The sequence below is a fragment of the Lepidochelys kempii genome, chromosome 13 (genome assembly GCF_965140265.1).
Source record: "Lepidochelys kempii isolate rLepKem1 chromosome 13, rLepKem1.hap2, whole genome shotgun sequence".
Lineage (NCBI taxonomy): Eukaryota > Metazoa > Chordata > Testudines > Cheloniidae > Lepidochelys > Lepidochelys kempii.
Genome location: NC_133268.1, coordinates 17239955 through 17266411, shown reverse-complemented (window position 1 = coordinate 17266411; position 26457 = coordinate 17239955). Strand labels below are relative to the sequence as shown.

At 45.5% G+C, this 26457-nt stretch overlaps 1 protein-coding gene, 1 long non-coding RNA gene and 3 other non-coding genes across 5 annotated transcripts; 4 read left to right on the top strand and 1 right to left on the bottom strand.

Annotated features, from left to right (window-relative positions):
• Positions 1-1245: 1245 nt before the first annotated feature.
• On the bottom strand, positions 1246-16108 carry LOC140897159 (retinol dehydrogenase 10-like). Its single transcript, XM_073309545.1, has 5 exons — positions 15653-16108; positions 8400-8498; positions 5870-6015; positions 2032-2163; positions 1246-1363 (listed from the first exon to the last, which is right to left on the bottom strand). Exons 1-5 carry the CDS (start codon positions 16106-16108, stop codon positions 1246-1248), a joined length of 951 nt encoding a protein of 316 aa, XP_073165646.1.
• Positions 16109-16964: 856 nt separating this feature from the next.
• Positions 16965-21752, top strand: LOC140897129 (uncharacterized). Its single transcript, XR_012154686.1, has 5 exons — positions 16965-17019; positions 17571-17727; positions 18512-18657; positions 19902-19947; positions 21308-21752. It is a non-coding gene; the product is annotated as an uncharacterized lncRNA (long non-coding RNA).
• LOC140897426 (small nucleolar SNORD12/SNORD106) lies at positions 17395-17486 on the top strand. The gene has a single exon (XR_012154726.1). It is a non-coding gene; the product is annotated as a small nucleolar SNORD12/SNORD106 (small nucleolar RNA).
• Positions 18328-18419, top strand: LOC140897425 (small nucleolar SNORD12/SNORD106). Its single transcript, XR_012154725.1, has one exon. It is a non-coding gene; the product is annotated as a small nucleolar SNORD12/SNORD106 (small nucleolar RNA).
• LOC140897428 (small nucleolar SNORD12/SNORD106) lies at positions 20003-20096 on the top strand. The gene has a single exon (XR_012154727.1). It is a non-coding gene; the product is annotated as a small nucleolar SNORD12/SNORD106 (small nucleolar RNA).
• Positions 21753-26457: the final 4705 nt, after the last annotated feature.

Here is a 26457-nt window from a genome sequence, read left to right as displayed (position 1 = left end):
TGGAACTGAGACGACCTATCTGCTCAGCCATGCCTCTTCCTCTTGTCACCAAGTGGTCTGCCTCAAGCTGAGGCAAGCGCTCCCTCTTCAGCCATTGCCTTTAGGCACAAATCCTACAAACTACTGGGATGGGAGCAGCTTTAGATTAGGGTGCCTTCCTCCAAACTTCAGAGCAGACCAGTGATTTCTGGAACCGTCAGCTCTCCCTGCCTCACAGCAGCAGGGTGTGGAGCATGTAAACAAATGTTCCATCTGTGAAGTGCCTGTCCAAGCAGCAACTAAAAGAGAATTGTCTAGTCTGTTCCCAGCCCAAGAACCCTCGTCCTATCAGGGCAAGGGACTGTCTTGGAGATGGTAGGGTTTTCCCCTGGCACAGCATCGATCCACATCACAAAACAAGCATGTGCACAGCATGTATTTACCAGACACCTAGCTTTAACTAACAAGGACCCTGGGTATTCCTATAAAGTCCTAACATGGGCATTCAAGCAGCCATCCTGTAAGATTCTCCCAGCTTTCTAATGGAATATCCCCATAACCAAGTGGATACAGCTGATGAAAAACGAGGTGGGGGGAAATACATTTTTTTGAAATTTTCCTGTTTCTCGTAACTTTTAAAATTCAAAAGAAGTCATCCAGATCTACGGGAGGATTCTTTCCCATACCCCTTACTCTTATCCCCAGCTGAGAACATACAGCATAAAACTTCCCATCCAAAAGCAGCTAAGGGAAGCATGTCTGAAAATACATGACCCCTCCCCTGCTTTATAGTGTGGTGGCCAAGAAGTCCAGAAAACAATTTTAAAAAAAAAAATCCCGGAAAGACGTATTCTCCTCATCTCCTTGCCATCTCCTGGGACTTTAGGTCCAAATACTACTCCAGTTTGGAGCAAAGTCAAAGACCTGATCTCTCTCCCGGCTCTAATGCATAGACTAAAGGATGGGATGTTCAGAAGTGCCTGTGCACAGTGAAGGCACCAAGCATCAGGTGCTGATGCATGTATTTATACCATTCATCTAGCCCTCCCCCTTGTGTGTAGTAACTATTACATAAATGCTGGATGTCGCCAGAATTCTCCTGAAAGCCTGCAGACGTAGACCAAAAGAGCAAGTATGGATCAATATAAGATGCGACCTTTAAGTGTTTCTACACTGAAGTGATTTTATTCACCAGGTTTTCCCAGCTGAGTTTAGATTAAGAAAGTGTTCCAGAAGCTGTTAAAAAATCTGTGCAAGTACCAATCTTCATCTTCCTGTTGCTACGAGATGGCGTTTCGCTTCCCTTTGTCTAATGAATGGATGCATACACTTATCAATACCCAAAAACTTGTGAACAAGAACTTGAACATCCCATGGTAGGAGGCTGGAAATAAAATTTCAGTAATTAAGAAAAGATTTTAATTTTCTCAGATCATTATTCATTTAATTTTTTAGGGCCTTGATTGAATTTGTGGACTAGATCTAAATAATGTATTGAAAGGTGAACAAAACTTACCCAAGAGGATATCTATGCTACCTTCTCCATCCAAAGAAAGAAAAGAATCTTGTATGTGACTAACACTATTCTAATCCAGTAAAAAATTTGTAAGATTAAAGGTGAAAAAGCTGTAACATTATTAAATAATCCATCTTCTCCCTGTCAGATTTCAGGACGTATTCCCCAAACTGCTAATTGATAAACATTAAATGTAATGTAGCTGACAATCTGAAAAAGCCTTTGATAGAGTATCTTACATATCTCCTATTCTAACACATCTTACCTCCATGGTTTTTGCTATTTCAAACATAAGATGTAGGTGTAGCATCTTGCATATTTAAAACAATCTTTTTTAGCAGAGGGGAGAATAGCGTTTCCTAAATAGCAGGCCCAGAACCTTCTGATGTGCTTTTCCATTAAATCTGAATGTTCTAGCCATTTTGGGACCATCAGATAACACTACAGCCAATTATTTCACTTTTAACTGCATCTTGAAACAGAGTACCATCAAAATGAATTAATGTGGCTGCAATTCCCCGAGTGGAAATACTTACTGTTTTGAAACTACTGCAAAGTACATCACTCTGGGGATACATATTATGGGCTGATTATTCAGTATTCCTTTCATTGCTGTCTTCACACAGTCATCTGGTTTTAATGGAGAGAGAAGACCATCCAGCTCTTGCCTAGAAAAACAATTGGTAAGTATTTCATTAAGAAAGAAATCAGTAATTTGGGGAAAATTAGATTCTGTATAACCCTACTGAAACCACCACTGCATAAAGGAAAAGTGTCAACCTTTCCTTTTAAACCATATTAGGTAGATCCAGGGGAGTTCATAAACCAAGGTGTCTAGCCTGTCAACCTGTTCTAATTACAGTAAACGCTGTGTTATCCTGTTATCCAGCGTTTTATCAACCGGAAAGCTCTATTAACCAGCATTTCTGATATCTCCCAATACAAGTCTTCAATTTAGTAACCAGGACTAGTATACTGCCCAGGAGGTTATGTAATTGCACATTCTGCACTGTTTTTATGCAAAAGAGGCAGAAGACACGTAAACAAGCTGATATCAGGGGTTTATTCAAAAAAGCCACTTCCAGGGTATGTCAGAGTCCTTACAGATTCAGCCCAATCTCCTACACCACCTACATCTACAACAGTGATTGATGATGATGACTGAGGCACTGCAAGATCCTGAAGTGCCTTCTGAATCACCAAGGATTAAATTATGTTCAGTATAGTTTAATGTGTATTTTTAGTGATCTGGGTGTATGCCATGCACTGCCCATAGTGATATGTAGTGTCCTAAGATAACCTCCTGTAGAGAAAACTTTACCTGTATACACCTAAGTGCTTCAAGAAACCAACCACTCTGCAGTGCAGTACGACTACTGGATTGGTGAGTAGCTGTAAACTATTTTATACTTGATTCATTTTATTGTATTCTAATTCTTTGAAAATTGGTATTCCGTTGGTAAGTACAACTCTTAGTTAACTATAATTTTTGACTAACTGGCACCCCCATTCCTCCAACATGCTGGATAACAAAGCTTTTACGTTATTAGCTCAGATATCACCTTTGTTGGTGTTGTACAACTTCAAGTGGTCCTGGCTTAAATGAATTTAAACAATTCCGGCTCCTGGTAAGGATTACTAGCAATAATTGCGGAGTTCTTTATATTATGCTAACGTCAAAGGTAACGGTCATTTTTAGTGAGCCTTTGAATTTGTGTAGTAATGATTGTTCCATTCAAAGTGTAGGGGCTGACTCTCAAATGGAACAGCGTCATGTGATATCTTTTTTAAAAAAGCTTCGTTTCTGCAGACCAAATCTGCAGTGTTTTGGGAGTCTGGCTTCATGCAGGCAAGGAAGAGAGTTGCCTGATCTACCTGAAATGATACACCTTGACAAACTGGGCCAAACGCAGAAGTTGGTTGCAACTCTCTCAATTGCCACGCCATTGATTTTTAGTGGAGTTGTGCTGCATGCTGAATCTGGTCCTTTTGTAAGCTGTTTATCAGTTTAGTTTTAATTTAATGACCAACATTAAGCACAGAGCACATTTGTGAGTAGTGCTCCACAGTCATGACTCTAGGTTTACTATCTGAGGCCTGGTCTACACCTGAAACTTAAATTGACCTATGTCGTGCAGGGGGGGTGAGAAATTCACACCCCTGAGATTCAGAGACTTTAAGGTCAGAAGGGACCCTTGTGATCATCTAGTCTGACCTCCTGCACGTGGCAGGCCACAGAACCTCACCACTCCTGACACAGACCCCTAACTTCTGGCTGAGTTACTGAAGTCCTCAAATAGATTCATAGATACTAAGGTCAGAAGGGATCATTATGATCATCTAGTCTGATCTCCTGCACAACGCAGGCCACAGGATCTCACCCATCCACTCCTGCGAAAAACCCCTCACCTATGTCTGAGCTATTGAAGTCCTCAAATCGTGTTTTAAAGACTTCAAGGAGCAGAGAATCCTCCAGCAAGTGACCCGTGCCCCATGCTACAGAGGAAGGCGAAAAACCTCCAGGGCCTCTTCCAATCTGCCCTGGAGGAAAATTCCTTCCTGACCGCAAATATGGCGATCAGCTAAACCCTGAGCATATGGGCAAGATTCACCAGCCAGATACCCAGGAAAGACTTTTCTATAGTAACTCAGATCCCACCCCATCTAACATCCCATCACAGGCCATTGGGCCTATTTACCATGAATATTTAAAGATCAATTTAATTACCAAAATCATGTTATCTCATCATACCATCTCCTCCATAAACTTATTGAGTTTAATCTTAAAGCCAGATAGGTCTTTTGCCCCCACTGCTTTCCTTGGAAGGCTATTCCAAAAGTTCAATCCTCTGATGGTTAGAAACCATGGTTTAAAGACTTCAAGTTACAGAGAAGTCACCATTTCTGCGACTTTAAACCAGCAAGTGACCCATAAGATGTAGTTAAGCTGCCCTAAACCCTGGGATAGACACCACTTGTTCGACAGAAGAGTTCTTCCATCACCCTAGTTACTGCTTCTTGAGATAGTGGATTTATTACAGCAATGGAAAAACCCCTTCCATCATGGTAACAAGTGTCATACACAACTGTAGCTTAGCTGTACCTGTACCACTATAGCACTTGTAGTGCAGACATGCCATACATGAGGGTCTCGTACCCAAGCTGTAGTTCTTTTTGAACACCTCCACATTAGTTGAGTTCTGGTCTACTGGGTGCTCATCCTCTTTGGACAGATGAACTGGGAGCTCAGCATTAAAATTCAGTTATACATGAGTGTGGCGGGAGAGGGGAGGCCTACCTCCAGCCCCTAACCCTGCAAAACACACTTAAAAGGTATGATGGCTTATGATATTACTCCTATGTGGTGGGGAGAAATACTATATACCCTGTCGTGTTTCATCACCTGGAATTTATTCTCATATCGTGGGATATTTATGCCCACTCCCCCTGGCCAGAGAATCATGCACTCTTTGCAAATTCTATACAGGCTACTTCATTAATAAAAATCTTTGCATAAAATTAGCACCTTGCATTCAGGGGCCTCCAGGTGTTTTGCACTTAATGCTCCTGTGATTGTGCAAATAGGTAAACTTGAAGCTGAGTGACTTGTCCAAGATCTCAAAGTGGTAGAGTCAGGAATACAACAAGGGCATCCTTTCTCCTGGTCCTGTGCTGTAATGTGGATCTGGTCTTATAAATGGAGAAATCTATTTCAGTATAGGGTTCCTCCCTTTCTTACAGGAAGGTAATCTTTATTTTCATGTTAGTGTATCATTATCCAGAAGGTTCACTCTAGTTTGAAATGTTTTGGTCTTGAGGGAACATGTGAGTACTGACAGTTCCTGCAATTTGGAATTGCCAAAGTTTGCTACAATTTTCCCCTGGTTTCTTGGTCATGGCCAATCATTCTAGATGATCCATTTCTAGCCTGAGTCTTCTCACAGAAGCTCTCATTTGCATCCACCCCTCAGAGGAAGGATGGTTCATACTTTCATTTTTGTAGGTAAGGATTTTACAAGTTCTCTTTACTTTTATCAAGAGATGCCAGCTTTACATTCTGATTTTGCTGTCTGCCCTTTCTTAAAAACATATCAGTGTTCTACACTAGTGATCCAACCTGCTATAATTCAGTAATATTAAGGGACAAGTACGCTAGGCTAATTAAAGGAGAGTTTAATTGCTCCATTATCTGAGCACCTGAACCAGGGCAGAATTGCTGCAAGGCTAAATGTTGGGGGTGTCTGCTGATTCTAGTAGTCTACAAAGTCAGCTGGAGTTGTTCTTTCAGGTTCCCTAACAACTGAGGAACTGACCCTGGTAGCAGCTGGACAGGTGTGATATGTCTGCGAATGAGTCAAATGTAAATGGTTTTACCTGATTCTACATCCAGTGAACATGCCCGTGTCAACAAGACAGGGGCACACCAGAGTAGTCTTCACTCCATTGATTCGATTGGCTTTCAGCTGATGGCTAAGAGCTTCATGGAATCCAACTACTGCGAACTTGCTTGCACAGTAATCCTGCAGGAAATGAGACTTTGGCTAGTGGTAGGTGGGGGAAGAGGCTTGTTCTTACTGGAAACACTCCTAGGTAGTAGATGGCAATTGCTAGCTTAGCTACGGGAGTGCAGCAGGCTGGCTTCTCTGCACAGAGCAGGTTTGCTCATTGAACCAAAGCATTCCCTTGAACATACACTGAAAATGGACACTCCTGTGACCTGCTTGGTTTTCCACATGCCACCTTTCAATATTGTTATGGGTTGGGTTAAAATCTCATTGAAACTGTGATGGGTGTGACGCACCCTTAAGATAGCTGTACAAAACATCTAAGCGGCCCCACCTAAAACAGGGCATAATGGAGTCTGCCCAGAAACAACCATCATGTAGGAAATCAGTGGGTGCTTAGCACCACCTGCAGCCAGCTCCCTCTGCCAATTTCCTCCCCCCATGCCTCCTGTCCACTGGTGGCCCTGCTGATCAACTGCTCCCACTCCCTCCCTCCCTCCCTCCCTCCCAGCACCTCCCACACACTGCAATCAGCTCTTCTGCGGCATGCAGGAGGTGCTGGGGGGAGGGGGAGGAGCGGGGATACGACGGGGCAGGGGGTGGAACTGGGCAGCAAGAGGCAGGGCAGGAGGTTGGTGGAGTGGGGGTGGGGTCTGGGGTGGGTAAGGATGGAGCACCCCCTGGGAAAGGAGGAAGCTGGTGCTTGTGGGTGGGGGGTTTTGACAGGGTACTGTTTAAACATGGGTGGGACAAACTGAAGTGTAGATAGAAACTGAGAGAATACACAGAAACTGAAGCAAGACATACTGGGAGAGAGCGAGAGCCTGGACAACATGGTGTATGACCCTGGAAGAAAATAGTGAAGGGACTTCTGGGTCTGGTGCTGGATAAAGAAGCTTGAGGCTGTAAACAAAGAAGCTATCCCGTTTTTCCGTTCCTCTTGTGTTAGGAGAAGCAGGACTTTATACACTTCTTGATTGATTAAAAAACATCAAAGAAAACATCAGACTCCAACATCAATTTCTGCTCACAGCTGGAATATCCTCTGGGCCTGAGCTTTGACTAGTTTTACTCAAGTAAAAAAGAGGTAAATATTATGGGCCAAAGGATGGTCCCAAGTAAATGGGACACAAGGATGCTGTCGTAGGTTTCAGTGAGTTGGCTGTACTCAAAATATTTTTCCTTTTTACCTCTGATTTAAACTCCTGTCTGTTCCACCATATTGTTCTATAATCTCCTTCATCTCTTTGATCCAGGAGAATGTCTGTCTTTGCCCTTGGAGAAATGCCTTTTACGAGCAATGCCTGCTGATAAACTGCAGGTGCCAATGAGCTAAGGATGTGATCTCAAACCCAATGGGAGTCTTTCCATTGGCTTGGATCTGACTCTGAGCCAGGTTTTTATAGCGCTTAAATGTGCAGTGTGCACAATTGTGAGCCTCACTTCCCCGTACAAATCAGGTCAGTGCAGACCTGAGAAGTGAGGTGTATTTACACCGTCATTCTAGCTTTTTAAAATCCAACCTCTGCATTAATATTGCTCCTGTAATACTTTGCAAATGCCTAATAAATATTGTCACTGCACTTTAAAGGGATGCATAAAAACCTTGTATTTATAATGAAGAAAAATCACCTGTCAGTTTTTCTTAATTTCAGGGACCTCATTTTCCATCCCTTACCAAATTTGGGCCATCAGATTGCTTCTGACGGCCTTTCCATTAGCATCTAATGTCCTATTTTTATTGTACATTCCAGGTAATTTGCGCTCAGAGCTTGAGAACATATTTAGAGGTTTTAGCACCAATAAGCTACTGTGACAAGCAGATCTCTCAATAAACACCCTACTTTTTTAATATGGATAATAGACTGAACTCCACAACACACATTTGAAATATGCTGGGAAAATAATCGGGGTGCTTGCCATAGCACTTTAAGACTTTCCAGGTGCCTGTGATGGAGGTAATGATTACTATTTGCCTTTTAGCTATAAGGAAACTGAGGCTGGAAAGGATTAAGTAGCTTGCCCAAGGCCCCCCAGAGCCAGTGTCAGAGGTGGTATTACAACTTCGGAGTATCCCAGCGCTGTGCTCGGGCCACTAACCTACAACCTCCCTAGTGATGCTTCCTGTTTTATCAACCAAATTTGGGGGGCCTAATCAACCCATGAAATTAATTCCAACTGAAAAGTAAGGCTACAATTTAATCATGGGTATTTTCAGTAAAAGTCATGGACAGGTCACAGGCAAGAAACAAAAAATCACAGTACATGACCTGTTCATGACTTATACCAGAAATACCCCTAATTGAATCTTGGGGGGGTCTGTGGCACCAGCTGCTGGGGGAGCGAGGGGTGTGTGTGTGAAAGGAAAGCACACACTTTGGTGATCCATAGCTACTGACCGTCACACAAGCTGTTGCAAAGAGGCCCAAGGATCCTGCTATCGTCACAATGTGACCATGGTCCAGCTCCATCATTTTTGGGAGGAAAGCCTTGACAGTCTGTATGGACAGAAAGAAGAAAGCTTATTCATGTGCACCATTCGTCTATTACATTTGCACATCTAAGATAGTGGGTACAATGCTCCAAGGTCTGTTTTGCTGATGCTTTGCTAGGACACACATTTATTTCTATTCTTAGCTGCAGCTTAAAAGACTCATGGCTCAACTATTACTGCAGAGAAGCAGCTTCTTTTACTCTCCCTTATTCCATTATGTGGAGTAGATGATTTTTAGGCATTTGCAATTTCCTTATTCCGAATGATCAATGTTTCTGATTTGGCAGCTGCATGGAGATTTTCCCAACATGCAGTAAAGATGCTGACAGGTGTATTTTTATGAACATTTCACAAAGCCCCTGAGCAGCCTTGCTGATTTCAGATGAGAGATTTTTCATGGCTTTCAAGTCAACGATGCATGTGATTTAAAATGAGGCAGCTAGGAGAGATGAGCTTGAGCTGTAAAATTACAACCTGGATTGGAACTTGCCCAACGTTTGGGGGTGTTTGGCTCTGTGGTTTTGGTTTAGCTTCTTATTACATAGAGGCCAAAGCTGTTTTGATTTCAACTCCATCCAAGTTTGGAATAGTTCAGATTCAGGGTTCTGGTTCAAGCCCATATCTAGCAGTTGGCCATTTATATGCTAAACACTTAAGGATCTCGCAGAAACCAGTGTGGTCTGTTTTAGCAACTCAGACATTTTTCTTGTTTTATTAACTTTTATTTGGGCACTTGAGCAAAAGAATGACAGTCTGCCATACAGGGTGTTCACATTTAGAGGTTGTTGAAAACACATCCCTTTAATGTTCAGCTGCAAATGAAGGTTTTCCAGATTGTAGAGCAGTGGCTCTCAACCCTTCCAGACTACTGTACCCCTTTCAGGAGTCTGATTTGTCTTGCATACCCCCCAAATTTCATCTTACTTAAATGACTTGCTTTACAAAAACAGACATAAAAATACAAAAGTGTCACAGCACGCTATTACTGACAAATTGCTGACTTTCTCCTTGTTACCATATAATCATAAACTCAATTGGAATATAAATATTGTACTTACATTTCAGTGTTTAGTATATAGAGCAGTATAAATAAGTCATATGAAATTTTAGTTTGTATTGACTTCGCTAGTGCTTTTTACGTAGCCTGTTGTAAAATGAGGGAAATATCTAGATGAGTTGATGCACTCCCCTGGAAGACCTCTTGCGTTGTAGAACCACTGTTGTAGAGCACTGAGAATATTAGCCTACTGTGGACAGCAACGAGAGCATCAGGGTAATTCAGGCCGCCAGCAGCCTTGTAACCATCCTGTTGGCTAGAGCTGCTCTGCGCAGGCTTAGACAATGGAGTGGTTCCAATGCCAGCAGCCACTCCAATTGTTGCTCCCACTGGTGGAGATGCACTGGCAGGAGAACAGCCACCTCTAATGTAGACAAAGCTAAAATGCAAAATGCAGACGCAGCCCAGAAGCATCTTTACCTTCCAGTGCTGTGCCAAAAGCATCCATGCCAAGAGAGTGAGCACTCTGACAACTGTGCGGCTGTCACGTGGGAGATGTGTTCTGTTGGGTAATGCACTGGTACATGGCTGGAATCCAGCAAAGCTTTCATAAGCTGGCTGGAATCCAGCAAAGCTTTCATAAGCTGGCTGGAAGCCAGTGAATCTCAGAGAGGAGCTCTGTCTGCATCCAAAAGTGAAAAACAATGGGAGCTGAGGTGGGTTCTGACCATTTATCATGCACTTACAAACTTTATTCTGCCTTCATAAGGGCCCTGCTACAATCAACCCAAAGTGAGTTAAGAAACCATATTTAAACACTGCTCCAGCCAAAGAGATTTCTATGAAAAAATCTGAATGTTACCCAGGGAGATCAAGTAAATCCAGCCACCATAGCTGTGTCTCAGCCATGTGTTTGATTATCCTAGCCCCTCCCACTTTCCCTATCCTGCCAATTTAGGAAACACTGATGCCCATTTAAAGTTAGTTTTCGGTTGCACATGTGAGATGGTTTTGTGGTGTAACAAGATTAGTTTTCGCTGCAATCCTCTTAAAATGTCCTTCCTCTGATTGTCTTTCAGTGCTGTGAAACTGGGATTAACGGGATCCAGACCTCATTTCCCCAAGTCCTGGTTGATAAGCTACTTTCCAGAATTAGCCACCTACAAACCTAAGTCATACTGAACAATAATTGTCACCAGAATTTAAATGGACAGTTTTATAATACAACATTTTGCATAATGCCTATATGCACTCAGCACTATATCTCCATATGATCCCCCTAAATAAGGAGATGGATGAAACCACATGGGTTAGGTTGTTTCTGAGAGAGTGAGCACAGAATACCTCACGTGGGTTTCTCCTCTGGCTAGCTCTGTAGAGAGAATTTGGTATATTTTCACAGTGTAGTACACACATTTGCAGGATGTCGTCTTGCACTTTTGTCAGATTTTAAATAACATCCTTAAACCATCCATTTCATCCACTAGGGTTTCAGGACATTAGTTTTCTTTGGCTTGGTTTTGGTTTGGCTGCTGTCACAAGAATCTCAATTATGAAACATAGGCTGGTTAGTTGGCTTAAAAACCAGTGTGGCAAGTCAAATGGTGCTAAAGCTTCCTGTAACTTGGTAGATCTGAGCAACCAAATAGCTATATTTGGTTACTCAGCAGAACCAATGTGCATTTTACACAAAGAAACTGAGGCACAGAGCAGTTACATAGGTAGGAGCTATAGAGGGAGTCATCAGCATAGTGGGACGTGGAACCCAGGACTGCTCACTTCGTAATCCTTTGTTGGTTCCGATTGATCACTCTGCTTCTCAAAGCTCATCGACGTGAAGCCAAGACATGAATGGGGAGGGTTCTTCAGCTTTCCCCCTTGCTATGCTGTGTTGCAGTATCTCTTCAACACCAACTCTTTTGTTGTTGATCTTAGCCTGGCCACCAGAGGAGGTTTCATTCACCAGGGAAATTCTGGGCGGCAGCTCGGAGTTCTACCTCGGAAACCACCCTGGCATGTATATGTTATCACAGGGATTGGAACACTCTGCTTGGCTGACTTTTCTAAACACACACAGCTGAGCTAGCACTGCCCAAGCAATGCAGATTGAGAAATACCTTCAGTGTGTTTTCACAGATGCTATGTGGCCCGCTCTGTCAAAGTATTTCTAAAACATTTCAGTTCTCCTGACTAAGGTGAATCTATGGATATAAAATCACTGATGCAGCCATGTCTGAGTGTGCCATTTATGAGACAGACTGTTCTCATTCAAGATCAATGCCTTTCTCGTGGGAAGAGTCAAGTTACTTAGTGGAGAAATATTTAAAGGGATCTTATCAAGACTTCAAAGCCTGGAAAATTCAATCTGACTTAATTTTTGGCCATAAATTAACACTTTTATGTTGAGTAAAACCAATTCAAAATGTTGGTTTTATAGTTTTGGAAAATCGGAAATTTTTTTTCCCCTGAACTCTGCTTAGGGTGAGTTTGAGAGTTTGTAATGAATGAATCAGGGACTGTATTTTTTTTTTATTCTGTTTGTCCAGCAGCTAAGGGGCTCCTGGTCTAAGACTGGGCTTCCTACATGTTACTATAATAAAAATAATAAATTATAACAATCCTTGGAGAGACCCCAAAATAGAACAATCAATTCACTCCTGAACTGTGTCCCACAGGACCCTGAGGTTCTGCATAGTCTAAACTGTAAAATATTTGATCATAAATGATCACAGGGTCTATTTTCACATGTAGGAAGGGTTATGATAATTTACTGCTTTTGGATTCAATGCTCTGATTTTCTAATGTTTTGGTTCAAAAAATATGAGCATGAGAACCTTGCTGCTTTTATTAGATCAGCAATCCATCTAATTTAGTATCTGATCTCTCTCAATAACAAGTGCAGGATGCTTCAGAGGAAGGTATAAACCCACCCCAGTGGGGGTTATCTCTGTTCTCTGTTGGTGACCTTATCAAGCCTTAGAGTACAATGACCGATTGCCATTACTTTTAATTTTAGCTAGGGGATAGCTGCTCCAAATGTAATTTTTATACTAAATTTCATCTTGGACTAATAAAATGACAAATAAATTGTATAACTACCTAGTCTAAAAATGAGACGGTAGTATACAGACCTGAAGGAAAACAGGTGCGAGTGTGATCTAGACTGGATCATGTACAGGACTAGAATACCTGGATTCTATTCCCAGTTTTTTCACTGCATTTGTATGCTGTTGGACAAGTCACTTAATGTTTCTGAACCTTACATTTTCCCTTCATCCAACTTTGCAAAGTGCTTTGAGATCTATTGATAACCCTGACTCAAATCTTTGGAATTTTTTGTACTACAAAATATTGAACTCTAGCAGTGAGTAGAGGGGTCTTCCCAATGAAAAGGGAATCTCAACCTGCCTCCAAAAAGGTTAAGAAGGAACTAATATTTCAAATGTTAAACTGTGATGCCAGGACCCATTTAGAAGGCAGAGATTGTAGTAAAAAATGGTCAGGGCTGGTCTTACCATGAGGCGAACTGAGGCAGCCGGTGCCAGACTGGGGGGGGGGGGGCACCACTAGGCTCCAGAGTTTTAAAGTTTTGGCCCAAGTGAAGGAGAATGAGGGTGTCATTTGAGCTCCCCGCTTCAGGTGCCAAAATGTTGTGGGAAGTGAGCTGTAGCTCACGAAAGCTTATGCTCAAATAAATTGGTTAGTCTCTAAGGTGCCACAAGTCCTCCTTTTCTTTTTCCTAATCGCACTGTAAGGCTTGTAGCTTTCCTTTCTTCCAGCCTTCCACTCCCCCCGGTGGAGCTGAAGCAGCAGGTAGGAAACGCGAGGGCAGACAGGCCTTGGGGTGCCTGCCACCGCTTCAGCCAGCTGGCCTCCCACACCTGCTGCCAAGAGGGCAAGAGCATGGGCTGGTAAAGAAAAACGCCACGGGGCCGGGTGTCCAAAGCCCTTACCCTCGGCTGCGGCAGGCGAGGTGGCTACAGCCTGGGAGACCTTTGCGGAAGCAAGTGAGGACGAGGCGGCAAATGTGCTGGAGGCAGACCTAGACCTGCAGCCAGGCAACGTGGCAAGGGCAGGCAAAAGCTACTGCACCCAGTATTCCCACGAGGTCTCCCATCCAAGTACTAAGCAGGCCTGACCCTGCTTGGCTTCCAAGATCAGGCATGTTCAGGGTGGTATGGCCATAGACGCTGTTGACTACCACTTTGCCTTTAAGCAAGAACACAGACATGCCCTGCCTGCTCCATGCTGCCGATTCCCTCTCCCCACAACACGCTCACGCCCACACCACCAGCCTCACACCCCTCCCTTGCCACACCAACACTCCCACCCTGCACCACCATCCACAGCCCCTGACCCGTGGCCCACACACACCACGCCTAAGCCTCCTCCCCACCCCCCCACAAATACACCCCCCTGCAACCCCCTGTGACCCTCACCACACACTGAGGTCCTGAGATGGGACCCTCACAAAGCTCCCCTGCCACACTCACACCCCCCGCCACAAAACCCTGCGCACCACCCCCAGGCGCAACGCACCACCCAGGACGGGGCTGCCTCCTGCTCCCGTGCCTTACCTGCACGCACCCTACAGGGGCAGCTCCCACACAACCCGCTTTGCTCACAGCTCTCACGCCTCCCTAGGGACGCCCTCCTGCACTTGGCTTGCCTTTTGCTTGCTCCGGGAAACCCAGGATGTGCGCCCCGGAGGCCTCGCCCTGCCCCGTCTCCCACTTCGCAAGGCCCCGGGGGAGGCAGGATGGGCCACCACCTCCTTCTCAGGGAGACCAGCCCAGAGGCGACCAGCACCCACCTTCCCACTTACTGGCCCTGAGCCGAGGCAGCGACAGCTACAGGCCTGCAGCCAGCCTTCCCAGGCAAAAGGGCCACCTTCGGGCAGCAGCTGCCTCTCTCCCCTCACTTTTAAAGGGCCAGCTGCCAAGGAGGCATGCTGGCAAAGGACTTCCCTAAGCAGCCACCCCAAAGGCCCAGGCTGCACCGCATGCAGGGCTGGCCTTACCACCATGGGGCGAACTGAGGTAGCCGCCTCCGGTGCCAGACTGTAGGGGGCCACCAGTAGGACCCAGAGTTTTAAAGTTTTGGCCCAAGTGAGGGGGCATGGGGGCATCATTTGAGCTCCCCGCCTCAGGTGCCAAAATGTTGTGGGACAGCCCTGGTAAATATCCTCCTTCTGATGCTTGTCTCAACAGGACGTGCTCACTTCAAGCTCTAGCTGGATGTGGATACAATCGTGCAGGGCTCTACTCACCAGCAGTGCCTGGCCTGTGGCATCTGGCTCGGGCAGCCTGGGGGTGCAGTGCACTCGGGACTGGTGGCCAGTGGCTGGGGAGCTCCCACTTCCCACGCCACTTCCTGTCCAGAAGCTCGGGTCCCTTGGACAGTGCCAGCATCCAAACTATGGCCCGGCCCCGGAGCAGTAGCCCGTGCTCCCGGTCTGCCAACGCCCCACCTCTCCGCCCCATTGTGATGCAATGCCCTTCTGCTACCATCGCTCGAGAGCCCCTGGGAGGAGCACGCGATGCACTGCCCCTTTCCCTCAGCCCCCTGTCCTGCGCCACCCCTTCTCCTTGAGACACCTCAATGTCCAAAGTCAGACAGGGAATCAACAGCACCCAAATACAGGGAACCCACCCTGTCCCAAATCCCTGAACAATTGGATGGGTTCTGCTGCAGCATGTCCTGAAGGCCAAGACTTTGGCCTTCAGGGATAAAGGGGTGGGTGAATTCCCAGGTAGAGGGGCCCTGCCACATCTCCCTCTGCGCTGGACTCTAATTCACTTCTGCCGTTGGTCTAAAATAGGCCACATCGGTTGCCTTCAGGATGTGCTGGAGAGTGAGTAGTCAGAGTCAGTCCTTGTCACAAAGAGCAGACCTGAAGAAGAGCTCTGTATAAGCTCAAAAGCTTGTCTCTTTCCCTAACAGAAGAAGGTCCAATAAAAATCATTCTCATCCACCTCATCTCTAATAAAGAGCATAAATAAATGAAAGAGGCACGCTGAGGTAAAGTGACTTCTCTAGGGTCTGAACAGCAGAGTAAGGAACAGAAACCAGGGCTTGCTTCCAAGCCTGTGCCCAATGCACAAGAGCACCCTGCCTCTCAATCATTTTATACTTGGTTTTCTGCACTAAATGACACTTACCCAGAAATGTGCATAGCAGTTAGTCTTCATGGTCCTTTCCAGAAGTTCGTCTGAGCACTGCAAGATCGGTTTCCCTGCTACAACCCCAGCATTATTTATCAGGACGGTGACATCTCCCGCCTCCCGTCGCACTCTCTCTGCAGTGTTATAGACGTCCTCTCGCTGGCTCACGTCACAGGTGTAAGCATAAGCCTTGGCCCCTAGCTCCCTCACCTGCACTGCAGTCTTTTCATTACCATCTGTGTCTATATCCCACAGGACAAGCGTCGCACCTTTTTGGGCGAGTTCTAAAGCAAAACGCCGACCCAGTCCTTTTGAACTGGCCGTACCTGTTATTAAACATATTTCATTGGTGACTCTTTTCTCTGCGGGCCTCTTTATCCACCGCACAAGGGACTGGATTATATAGCCCACAACTTTAGCTGTGAGTAGCAGAAAATCTATAAGCACACCCATTGTTTCTTTTAAAATAAGAGCAGCTTATGGAACACCAATGTAGTGAAGGCCTCAGGCAGCACAGTCCAGACAGGATATATAGGGAAATGCAGGATTAAGAGATTATACTGGCCTGCCACCATTAGCAATAAGTGGGAGGGATCTCTACTACAATGGAGGTATTAGGGGCCTGATCCCGCAAGGTGCTAAGTGCCATTGATTCTCATTGACTTCACCAGGAATTGAGAGCACTCAGCCGCTTGCAGCAGGATCAGCCCTTAGATTCGCGGCTCAGGGCTTTTCTGAACGTGTAACAGTGGGGGAGGGTTTCTTGTATGAAACATTGCACAAGCTCGACCTCTGACTGCCACAGTTGCTGCCCTGAAACCACTGACGTGCTAAATGTCAGAGTCCTGCTTGCTTTTGACGCGAAAACTGTGATTCGTGCACAGCAAAGCACTGGACTGGAATGAAACAGGCACGCTGCTTTCCAGGACACGTTACGCTTTCTCTTCGCTGTCTTTGTCCAGACTCCCGCCCAGTGGTCTCAGGCCCACCTGGGCACAGGACCTGCTTGATGGGGCTTTAGCAACCCAGACCCGCCCTGGCCTGTGGCTGCCAGAGAGAAGGGACAAACCAGACCCTTGCACCCCAGGCCCATCTCCTGCTCCTACAATAGGGGGTTGCACAACCGCTGAGCCTTTCTGTGTCTATCTCCACACTAGCCAGCGGGGAGGGAGCCCGATTCGCGAGCGCCCAGAGCGGTGAGCCCGGGCGTGGTGGAACGAGCGTGGCCCGACACAGAGGGCGCCTCTGGGACTACGTTTCCCAGGTACGCTTGGGTGGAGCATGCGCAGTGAGGCACAGTGCGCTATATAAGGACGTGTTGCGGGCGTGCGCTCTCTTTTTCGTTCCCTTCGCTGAGGGCGCCGGTGAGTGGCTTGTGCGGGGCCGGGGGGTGGCATGCAATCCAATGCAATCCGCGGCCGTCCGCGCCGGTGCCTGGCCCCTGTCCAGCCCCAGCAGTGCCTCGTAGCCCCCGCTGCGGCACTCGGCCTGTATTGATGGGGCGTCCCCTCCGCAAGGGCCGCGGGGAGCCGGCTGCAGCTCGGCCGCGGCCCTTGGGCGGGAGCGCCCCGCTGCCTGGGGGAGTCCTTCGCTAGCGGCTGCCCCTGCCGCTCCAGCCTGCCCTCTCGCTGGCCGCCCCCCAGCAGCGTGTCGCTCCCCCGTAAGAGGGCCCGGGAGTGTTTGTAGCCGCTGACAGGGTTGGTCGCTCCGTGGTCCCGCCGCCGGGGCTCCCCCCGCAGCCCGGTGCACGTGATGACTAAAGCTTTTTTCCCCATCAGAGCGACAGTGTTGATTTCGCTGCGCTGAGCCAGATTGTGTCTGATGCACCAGCCCGGGGAGGCGGCCTTTGCTTTGCTCCCGCCGGATGGCCAGCGGGGCTAAATCTCTTGTGCCTCTTCGGTCTTCTGCTTCTCAGGTCCAGCGAGCAGGAGCGAGCAACATGTGCTGGGGACCCGGCCTGGGAGAGCGAGGCCAGGTGCGGCTCCAGAGTAGAACCAGCAGGAAGCACCGGTGCTCTGGTTACGAACCCACTGTGTCCATTGCCCTTTCTGACCCTAGTGGAGGTGGCAGCCGTAAGTCCGTCTATGAATAAATACCTTTTGCTGCTGTTTTCCAAGTTTGTTTCTTGGTGCCTGCATGTAAATAGTGTGAAACTTTGCTTAGGGCAGCCATATCACCATTTCCCCAGACAACAGATGTAAGCTACTCTTATTTTGCATCCTTTTTGCCACTTTCTCTGTCCAGTATCCTAGTCGCTCTTTGCTATATTAGGCACCTATCTTTAAAAGTGTTGCTCTTTCGTGAACCCCTGTCTCTATCTGCCGTTATAACACTGTTTCTTCTCTTCCACCTGTTTCTCAGCATGTGTTTTCCTTTCTCCACATGTGACCAAACAACTGACTCCTCTATCTTAGGCTTCTATAGCACCTACCACTGTAACATCTAAAGTGCTGCAGTCTTCCATCTGAAACATGTAACTGGTACTCTTATGGCTGATGTATTAAAAAAGTGAAGTGCATTTGTGCAGTTGTATGCCAGCCTAATGTGCAGATAACCAGTTAGCTACATACGTCCCATGTGTCTGCCTTGCTGAAACTGCATGCAAACTAGGATGTCATTCGCATGCTGCCCTGGCACTTCCCTCCTCCAGCTCACTCTGGTGCTGAGATCTCACTGGTGTACATGATGACTAAACTTTTTTCCCCATCAGAGCGACAGTGCTGATTTTTCACTGCTTTAGCCAGATTCAGTCTGATACACCAGTAGGGAAGGGCCCTTTCTCCTTCCTCTCTTCTCTCCCCCTCCACTGACTCATACTCAGTAGTTAATCCCACCCCATGGCTTTGTACTTTTTAGGTCCATGGCAGCAAGGGTGGAGCAATGTGAGCCTGGGAGACCTGGCTCATTGAGAGAAAGGTGACATGGTGACCTGAAGAGTCTTGGAAAGAGAGGACACTGCCCTGGTTAACAAGCCACTTGTGAGCCACTACTAGGAGAGAGTGGTAAGTTTCTGAATAAATATCTTTGTCAGTAGTCTCAAATAATTTCTCCAAGGGAGAGACTGGCTCTAAAACAGTCATGAATCCCACTTATTTATTATTATGATAGTGCATAAGGGCCAACTGGAAATGGGGCCTCATTACGCTAGACACTGTACAAACAATAGTAGACAGATGCTGCCCTGGAGAGTTTACGCTCTAATAGACAAGACAGACATTTAATTCCTTTACCTTCAGGCTAGAAGTTTATGCTTAGTGCCTCCAAAGTAGGAGTGACTGCAGCCTTTTAAACATCGTTTAGGTATCATTTGAAAAAAACACCACCCCTTTCTCTTTGGATGCATCCTTTCTGCAGAAATATCTTGTCCCTCCACTGCCCCCAGATATGTTGCTGACCAAGTCTGCCAGTCTTAGACATCGGTGGCAAATACTGCATGTAAACAGCAGTGCATGTCTAGTGGTGAGGAACACAAAAAGCCAGGGCCCAGCCAATCTACCATTGCACAGGTTGCAGGATGGCAATGGGCACATAGTTGATTGGGGTCATTAAGCTTTGCAAATGGTTTGTGAATGAGGAAGATTTCTGGAAGTCTGGGAGCATTGAGAAATGTCTTGCAAACTTCCCATGAAGTGCAGGCCAGTCAAGGGTGGAAGCAAAAAAGGGTTTGCTGGTGTGTTGTGTTTTGTGGAGACCTGAAGGCTCTGTGAAGCTCAAAAGCTTGTCTGTCTCACCAACAGAAGTTGGTTCAATAAAAGATAATTACCTCACCCAGCTTATCTCTTTTGCATCCTGTTAGGCAGATCCCATTGTGGTAGCTTGATAGTTTGACCTGGAATGGAATGGGTAAATGATAGGATGAGCAGTGGACCAGAAGTATATTGTGGAACAGCTGCATAGTATCAGAGGGGTAGCCGTGTTAATCTGTATCCACAAAAACAACGAGGAGTCCGATGGCACCTTAAAGACTAACAGATTTATTTGGGCATAAGTTTTTGTGGGTAAAAAAAATCCAGTTCTTCAGATCCATGCATCTCTCCTGTATTTTCATAATTTGATACTTGTTCTTAGCAATTCAGTTAGATTATTAATGGCACTCAATGTGGAATATAAAATAAACCTTTTGTCATGCAAATGCACCCACTTGCTGCTCTGTAGATCATAGACTTTCTAAGATGCAGACTGAATATTTTAAATGCCAGCTGCCCTTGAAAGTCATTAATTCTCCTGTACAATATCTCTCCTGCAGGAACCATTACGTTGTCCATAAACATAGACTTGAGGATCTTCTAAAGGTAAACTGTGGCTTTAATTTTTTTTAAAAAGTGTTTGACAACCTGAAAGGCATGTTCTGTGGAATGTGATGACTTCAGACTTTTTTCCCCATCAGATCGGCAATGCTGACCAAAACTTGCATTTTAGCCAGGCTGTCTGATTCCACAGATGCAGAGATGCTTTCCCTGTTCATGTTGCTGTGTAAATACCAATTCATTGCATATATAGAGCTCCATGGCCTGTATGCCCAAAATGGTTGCACATAAATGCAGGCTACTCTGAAGGCAGACAGCAATTGAGGGTGCTCTTTGCACACATCTCAGTAACACTTGGAGACTATATATGAACTGTCTTCAACATGTGTAACAAACATTAGCTGGTCAGTACTGAGCACAATCCATGTTTTCATGGGACCTGCAGATACTGCTGTACCAGTCTAGTAACTTCAATGACCTACATTTTGTTCTAGCTTCCTTGGCATAGCTGACTGTAAAAATAGCTTGTGTGCTATTACTGCTCTGTTAAAGGTGACTGAGTTTATTTTTGGTGGGGAGGGGTATGGCTGGGGTTTCTGCTGTTTTCACTTGTTTATGATGTGTTTGTGGGTGGGTTGTCAGTAAACTTTTGTTAGTACTTCAGGTCCCATCCTGGCTGAAAGACTGAATGTGGGCCAGGTTTTAAAAAAGTATTAGAGGCCTAAGATGCAGACAGGTGCCTAGTGGAATTTTCCGAAGTACCTACCACTTGATTCCCATTGAAATCAATGGGAATGATGCATCTTGGTGCTCTTGAAAATTACAACTTCTGCTTAGGTGCTTAAGTATCCTTTAGTGACTAGTGTTCATGTTACAGGACTTGTGGATAGAAAGCTCAGTTAAGAGGGGAAAAGAATATTATTTAGTCAAAATTACTTTGAAACTGGTCTTAACACCAAATTTAACTTCAATGAGTAAAAAGAGCTTTTGTTGAAGATTACTGAGTGCCTCAACTTTTCATTCAAGGTGTTTGCCTCCTTTATATGCTTCCCTTTGGGGACTGAAAAGTTCAATCTGTTGTGAAGAAGCAAATAGTCTTAATTTTTCCAAAATCCTCTACAAATTTAAACACAAGTCTGCTTTTTTCAGTTCATTATGTGGGTGTCTTGCTCTACTAAGTTTGCATTTACTGCTGTAGCTGCATTGGGTCTTAAGATGCTCTAGGTGATATGGAGGGAGAGAAGTAGCTGTTCCTTATTTTAGCTTGTGGAAAACACAACACAAGGTTGAATCCTGGCTCAAACTCCCATGTGTCACTCTAGAAGTGCAAAGTGACAAGAGCTGCCTTAACTGTCTGTAAAATTGGCAGAGTTCATATGACTAAATGTTCACTTTCCCTTGACAGGTGAAGGAGTTGTCAATGTCCGCATGAAGCAGAAGTTCTCCTGTGAAGTAGCAGAAAGCTCCTGTTAATATTGCGAACGTTTGTCAGTGACAGCAAAATCTCCTGAGTCTAGGCTGTTGTATCCACATTGCTCTGCTCTGACTTCATGGTCAAACTTCCCTCTTTCTGCGTGGAGTAAGAAATACTGCATGTCCTGCCTCCTTAAGACATGCCATGGAGCTTTAGTAATTTATTCTCTCAAAGCTCATGAGCCATTTCAGTGGAAGGGATTGACCATCTATGAATCTTGACCTCTTTTTATGCAGTAACATACTATGTCTAGTGTTCTTGTGTCCGTAATGGCTGTATTCACCCCATGCAAGCTGGGTTCAACCCACTGCTGTAATGTGGAAGGTTCTTATGTACTAAAAATCATTAAAAGTACTGAGGTAACTTCTTAAATGGATTGAAGTGTGTGCTTCTGTCTGTATATGAATGGGAAGTTCGTGTGGTTAAGCAGAGCCTGGGCCTCTAGGCATCAGGTTGAAATCAGAGCTGTTTTAACCAGATTTCCTGTTGGACCTCAGCCAAGTCATTTGATCTGGCCTCAGCACCCCATGTGTAAAATGAGGATTATGCTTTCCTATGTTGTGAAGATAAATCCTTTAGTGTTTTTGAGGGGCTGAAATACCACAGTAGTGGAGGTGACAAAATACCTTGATAGCCTGTTCTAGACATGGCATGCAGGCCCTGCCATGAGGTGATTCCAATATCTTGGGAAGCTTTTAAATGGTTACATTGAGGAAAATACCCAACTGTCAACTTTTTTTCAGACAGATAAAACTACCCCTCAATCATCCTCCTTGGAGACTTTCTTAAAACCTACTTTGCATGAGATTCTGACATGGTGGCTGGGGGCTCTAAAAGCTGTCTAGGTTTTGTTGGGCTTTTTACTTTACAGAACTGGATGGTCATAATCAAATACATGCACCTGGGAAGGTGGGTGTTGCTTACTGGCAACTTAAGAGAGCCAGAGCCTCAGTTGCAGCAAGAAAGAAAAGAGAACAAGGTTCTGGGGCCTAGTCGGTACATACGGTCTTAGAGCTGGTAATTCATCCTGCACCAGATGGTTTGCGTGCTTTGGGGCCGCTGTGATAGCCAGACTTGCACTGAAGCAGTGAGTTCTTAGTGTCTTGGCTCCCTCATCTCCCTGCTTCTGACACATGGTATTGGTAAAGGGTATATCTACACTACAGCAACAATGTTGGCATAATTATTCTGGCATAGCCCCATAGTGTAGGCACAGCCTATGCTGGCAAAGGGTTTTTCTGTTGGTGTAGCAACACCTCCCTGAATGTGGGTAGCTATGTTGACAGCACTCTTGCATAGCTATAGCAACTCTGATGTAGTTTTTCACTCTCTTGACCAGTGCAGTTATGCTGATACAATTTCCATGTAAAAAGAAAAGGAGTACTTGTGGCACCTTAGACTAACAAATTTATTTGAGCATAAGCTTTCATGAGCTACAGCTCACTTCGTTGGTTGCATTCAGTAGAAAAATTCCATGTGTAGACCAAACCTCAGAACAGATAGCGCTTAGTAAGGGTGGGCAACTGCAGAGCATCTGTTGCCAGTTTTTCCTCTCCACACTTGTCTTTCTCCCCATTCAACTCCTGGAGTCTCACAGAAGAGAACAATGCCATTTCCATTAGCTGGATCTGTATCTACCCCTTGAGTTGGAGTGGAGAAGTTAGCCTAAAGGCATTCTCAGCAGTTGCTGCACTCTTCCCTCATTTCTTTTGACTTGCACAGAAATAAAACTAGGCCCATCCAAGGCTAATAGTTGCTGCTATAAATTACAAAACAAAATTAATGCCTAAATATCATTTCCCCTCAAGAGCTCTGTTCTGTAGATGCAGCCAGGTGACTTCAGAACTTAGAGAAAAACTTGTTCTGCAATCTAAGGCCCTTCAGTGAGGTCTAGAGTTAGCCCCCTCAGAAATCAAGGGGAATCCAACTCGGTTGCCTCTGCTGATCCTGTCAGTGTGATAGGAGGAAGATGACGTCTTTAGTGATTACATTTGCCAGTTCAGGCCTGTAGAACCATTTCTTTAATGAAATGGAGGTACTTAAATGCTGCAGCTTTCTACCCCCATCTTGCTGACATTTGTCTCAACCCCCAGACTACTGTTAATACAGATGCGTAAATGCATACTAACACACAGGAAATCACTAAAGCAGAAAAAAGCCAGTCTGAGTGGCATTACAAGTGCTTACACCTCATAGTAGACATCAGTTCTTCCTTCACACAGCCTGGAACTTCAGATTACTTTTTATCTTCAAAATTGTTTGAGGCACTAAATCACAATAACCACGCAAGGTACATATGCAATGCCAGATACGTCTGTAAGAATTATCCTAATTTCAGATATGGGTAACAATTCAAAATTGATTTTGCCCAAGTCAAAAATGTTATCACAATTAGAGATGAGGATTGCCTTAGTCTTTGAGGTTTAGACCACAGTTAGTCATGGGATGGCAGCTCTGTACACCTAATTTACATATTCTGATGCCACTGATATTAAGCAGTAGTAAAAATCTGTTTTGTTCCCCTCTTAACTGTTGTCAGCCTGTTCTAGTGTGTGCAGTGATTTACCACAAGATACAAACATCCTAATTACTTTGCCCTGTGTGATGAAGCAGAGTTTCAGGTGAGGCGGCAGCTGTTCCTTTGGCAAGGTGACAGCCATTCTCCATCTGGCCTGATTGCTATGTGGCACACAGTAATCCTGGCTGAGTGATGTTTAGCTGTGAGCTGGAAGCAACTGGGTCAGGGTATCTGGGGTCAGCCCTGGTAGATGTTTGGCATTGGTTGAACTGATGACTCCACCAGGGTCTGGCTATGTTTGGATAAACAAGCTGGTAGCACCTCTGCATTCCTGCTGCAATGCACATTCATGCTTCAGAGCTGATACTAAGAGCTGGAATGTGTTCGTTACCTAGCGGCGTCTAGAGTGGCAGGACTCCATTCAAACTCCAGGCTTAATGATGAAAATAGCTGTTACTGATGTGCTAAGGTAGGGGAGTAGTGCAGCAGGTATGTACATTCGAGGTGTGTTTCTAAAACCAATTCTCATGCCATATTCATTAGAACCTCAAGGAACAGGTTTAGTTTTCCACAGCTGTAGTTTTCCATTGTGTCTGCAATGTCCTGGCTGTGCAAAGCTATAAAGTTAATAGTTCATACATGCTTAATACACTGAAGTGAGCTGTGTTTGCCTAGGGGCAAATAGTACACCTGGAGGAAGTAGGTGCTAAAATGTTAAATTCTGTACACAATATTTTAAAATTATGCAAATTGTAAGTCAAAATAACACTATATAATCACATCAGTTTCAATTATTTTGGTAATTTATTTCAAAATACCTGTCAGCGAGTATGTCTGCAACAATACAGATACACAAAAAATCCCCCCAAAGTAGAAAGTTAAAGAAACCCCTACAGCAGACCAGTTCCTGTTTCTCTGTGTGCCCAGCCCAGCCAGGTGGTCAGACACTCTTCTGACCCCACCCCACTTCAGAGTTCAGCCATGGGGACCTCCCTGGCCCAGACACTCTCACCCCCTGCCAGAGGTGAAACTAAGCAGGTCTGGTATGGCACAGTGGTAAGAAAGTGGTCACTGGTACCACCAGACCTGCTGATGGGGCAAAAGGGGAAGCTGCCCTGGGGCTGGGGGCTCCTGGCAGCAGCCAGAACCCCAGGTCCTTTAAATCGCTGCCGGAGCCCTGGGCAGCATAGGCTAAGCAGTGCTGAGGGAAGAGCTAGGGGAGTCTGGCCCCAGCCCTTCCCCTTCTGCCTGGGGCCCTGCCCCTTCTGGGGGGCCCAGAGGTACCCCCTCCACCTTGCCCAGGACCCCAGCTGTCCTGTGTACTGGAAAGTCCTTTAAATTACTTTCACCCCTACCCCAATTCTCCTAGAGCCCAGGGATCCAGGGGGAGAAACAGCCTGACGCTGGGTTCTGGGCTTGCATGGAATTTCCTGTATGCCATCACCTCCTTCCTTCAGGGTGTGCTAGGAACTGCAGCTGCTGGGAACCCTCCAGTTCCCTCCTCCTGGCCTTGTTTTCTATTTGCAAGTTGGGCTCAGCTGGGTCCAGGGGCCTCTAATGGCAGCCAACATCTCTGCAGCCCATTTCTGTGGTGGGGGGGGGGGGAGGAAATTCTGTGCACACAACATTAATTTCTGCAAAATTCTGCATTGTGCAGTGGCGCAGAATTCACCCAGGAGTAAAGTAGTTGCAGCTCTTAATCACTGCTTCAAGCTAGTTAGTGGCAATTCCTTATGTATGTTCAGCAAGTAGCAGTCAACTAGGCAGAGGAAATATTTAAGCAATAATTTCCTGCAGCATTTAAAATATGGCTTTGTTAGTTCAATGCCCAATAGCAAGAGCCTAATTAATACTCTAACAGATTACCATAAATCATCCCCAGGTTGGGAGGGCATTGCATATTTGTAGGGTATTACTGCTACTTAGAACCATAAATGACAGTTTTCATGGTGAAGGGAGGGGAAAGGGTGGCCGAGCGAACAGCTGCCTTTAGCGTGTGTAGCCACAAGACAGTGAGGGTGGAAAATTGACTCTCATAATTTAAAGCAGTTTTTCATTAATGTGAGTAGCAATTTTGCTCATTTAGCTACTCCAATCAGAATAATCTCTTGAACTAGAGCATACTGATGTGGGAGCTAAAACACTTCTAATACAGACAATGTTAATAATTTAACTATGTTTAGCAGACACATCCTTTATAATAGGGATTGAAGGCAGCTGAGCCCTGCTGGTTCCGAGGGAGTCCAATAGGAACCTGTTTAGCCAGTTTGAGAGGGACCAGCTGGGATGGAATTTTCTCATTGCCTTTTTTCCCTCAATTTCTTTTCTCCAAGAATAATGGATCAGGATTTCTGCTCTGTCTCACAGGGTTACTCTGCATGCGTATGGGAATACAGCTTAAAATCTACCTCTGGCTACTGCTGATTTTCTCACTGTGGATTGGACATCCCTGTGAATGCCAACAATTCTGGATGTGAGTGTCTGCTGTGCAGGGGTAGAATAGATGTGGGTGGGGAAATCACATACAGATTGTTGAGAACTCAATCCAGATATTTGCAAGTAA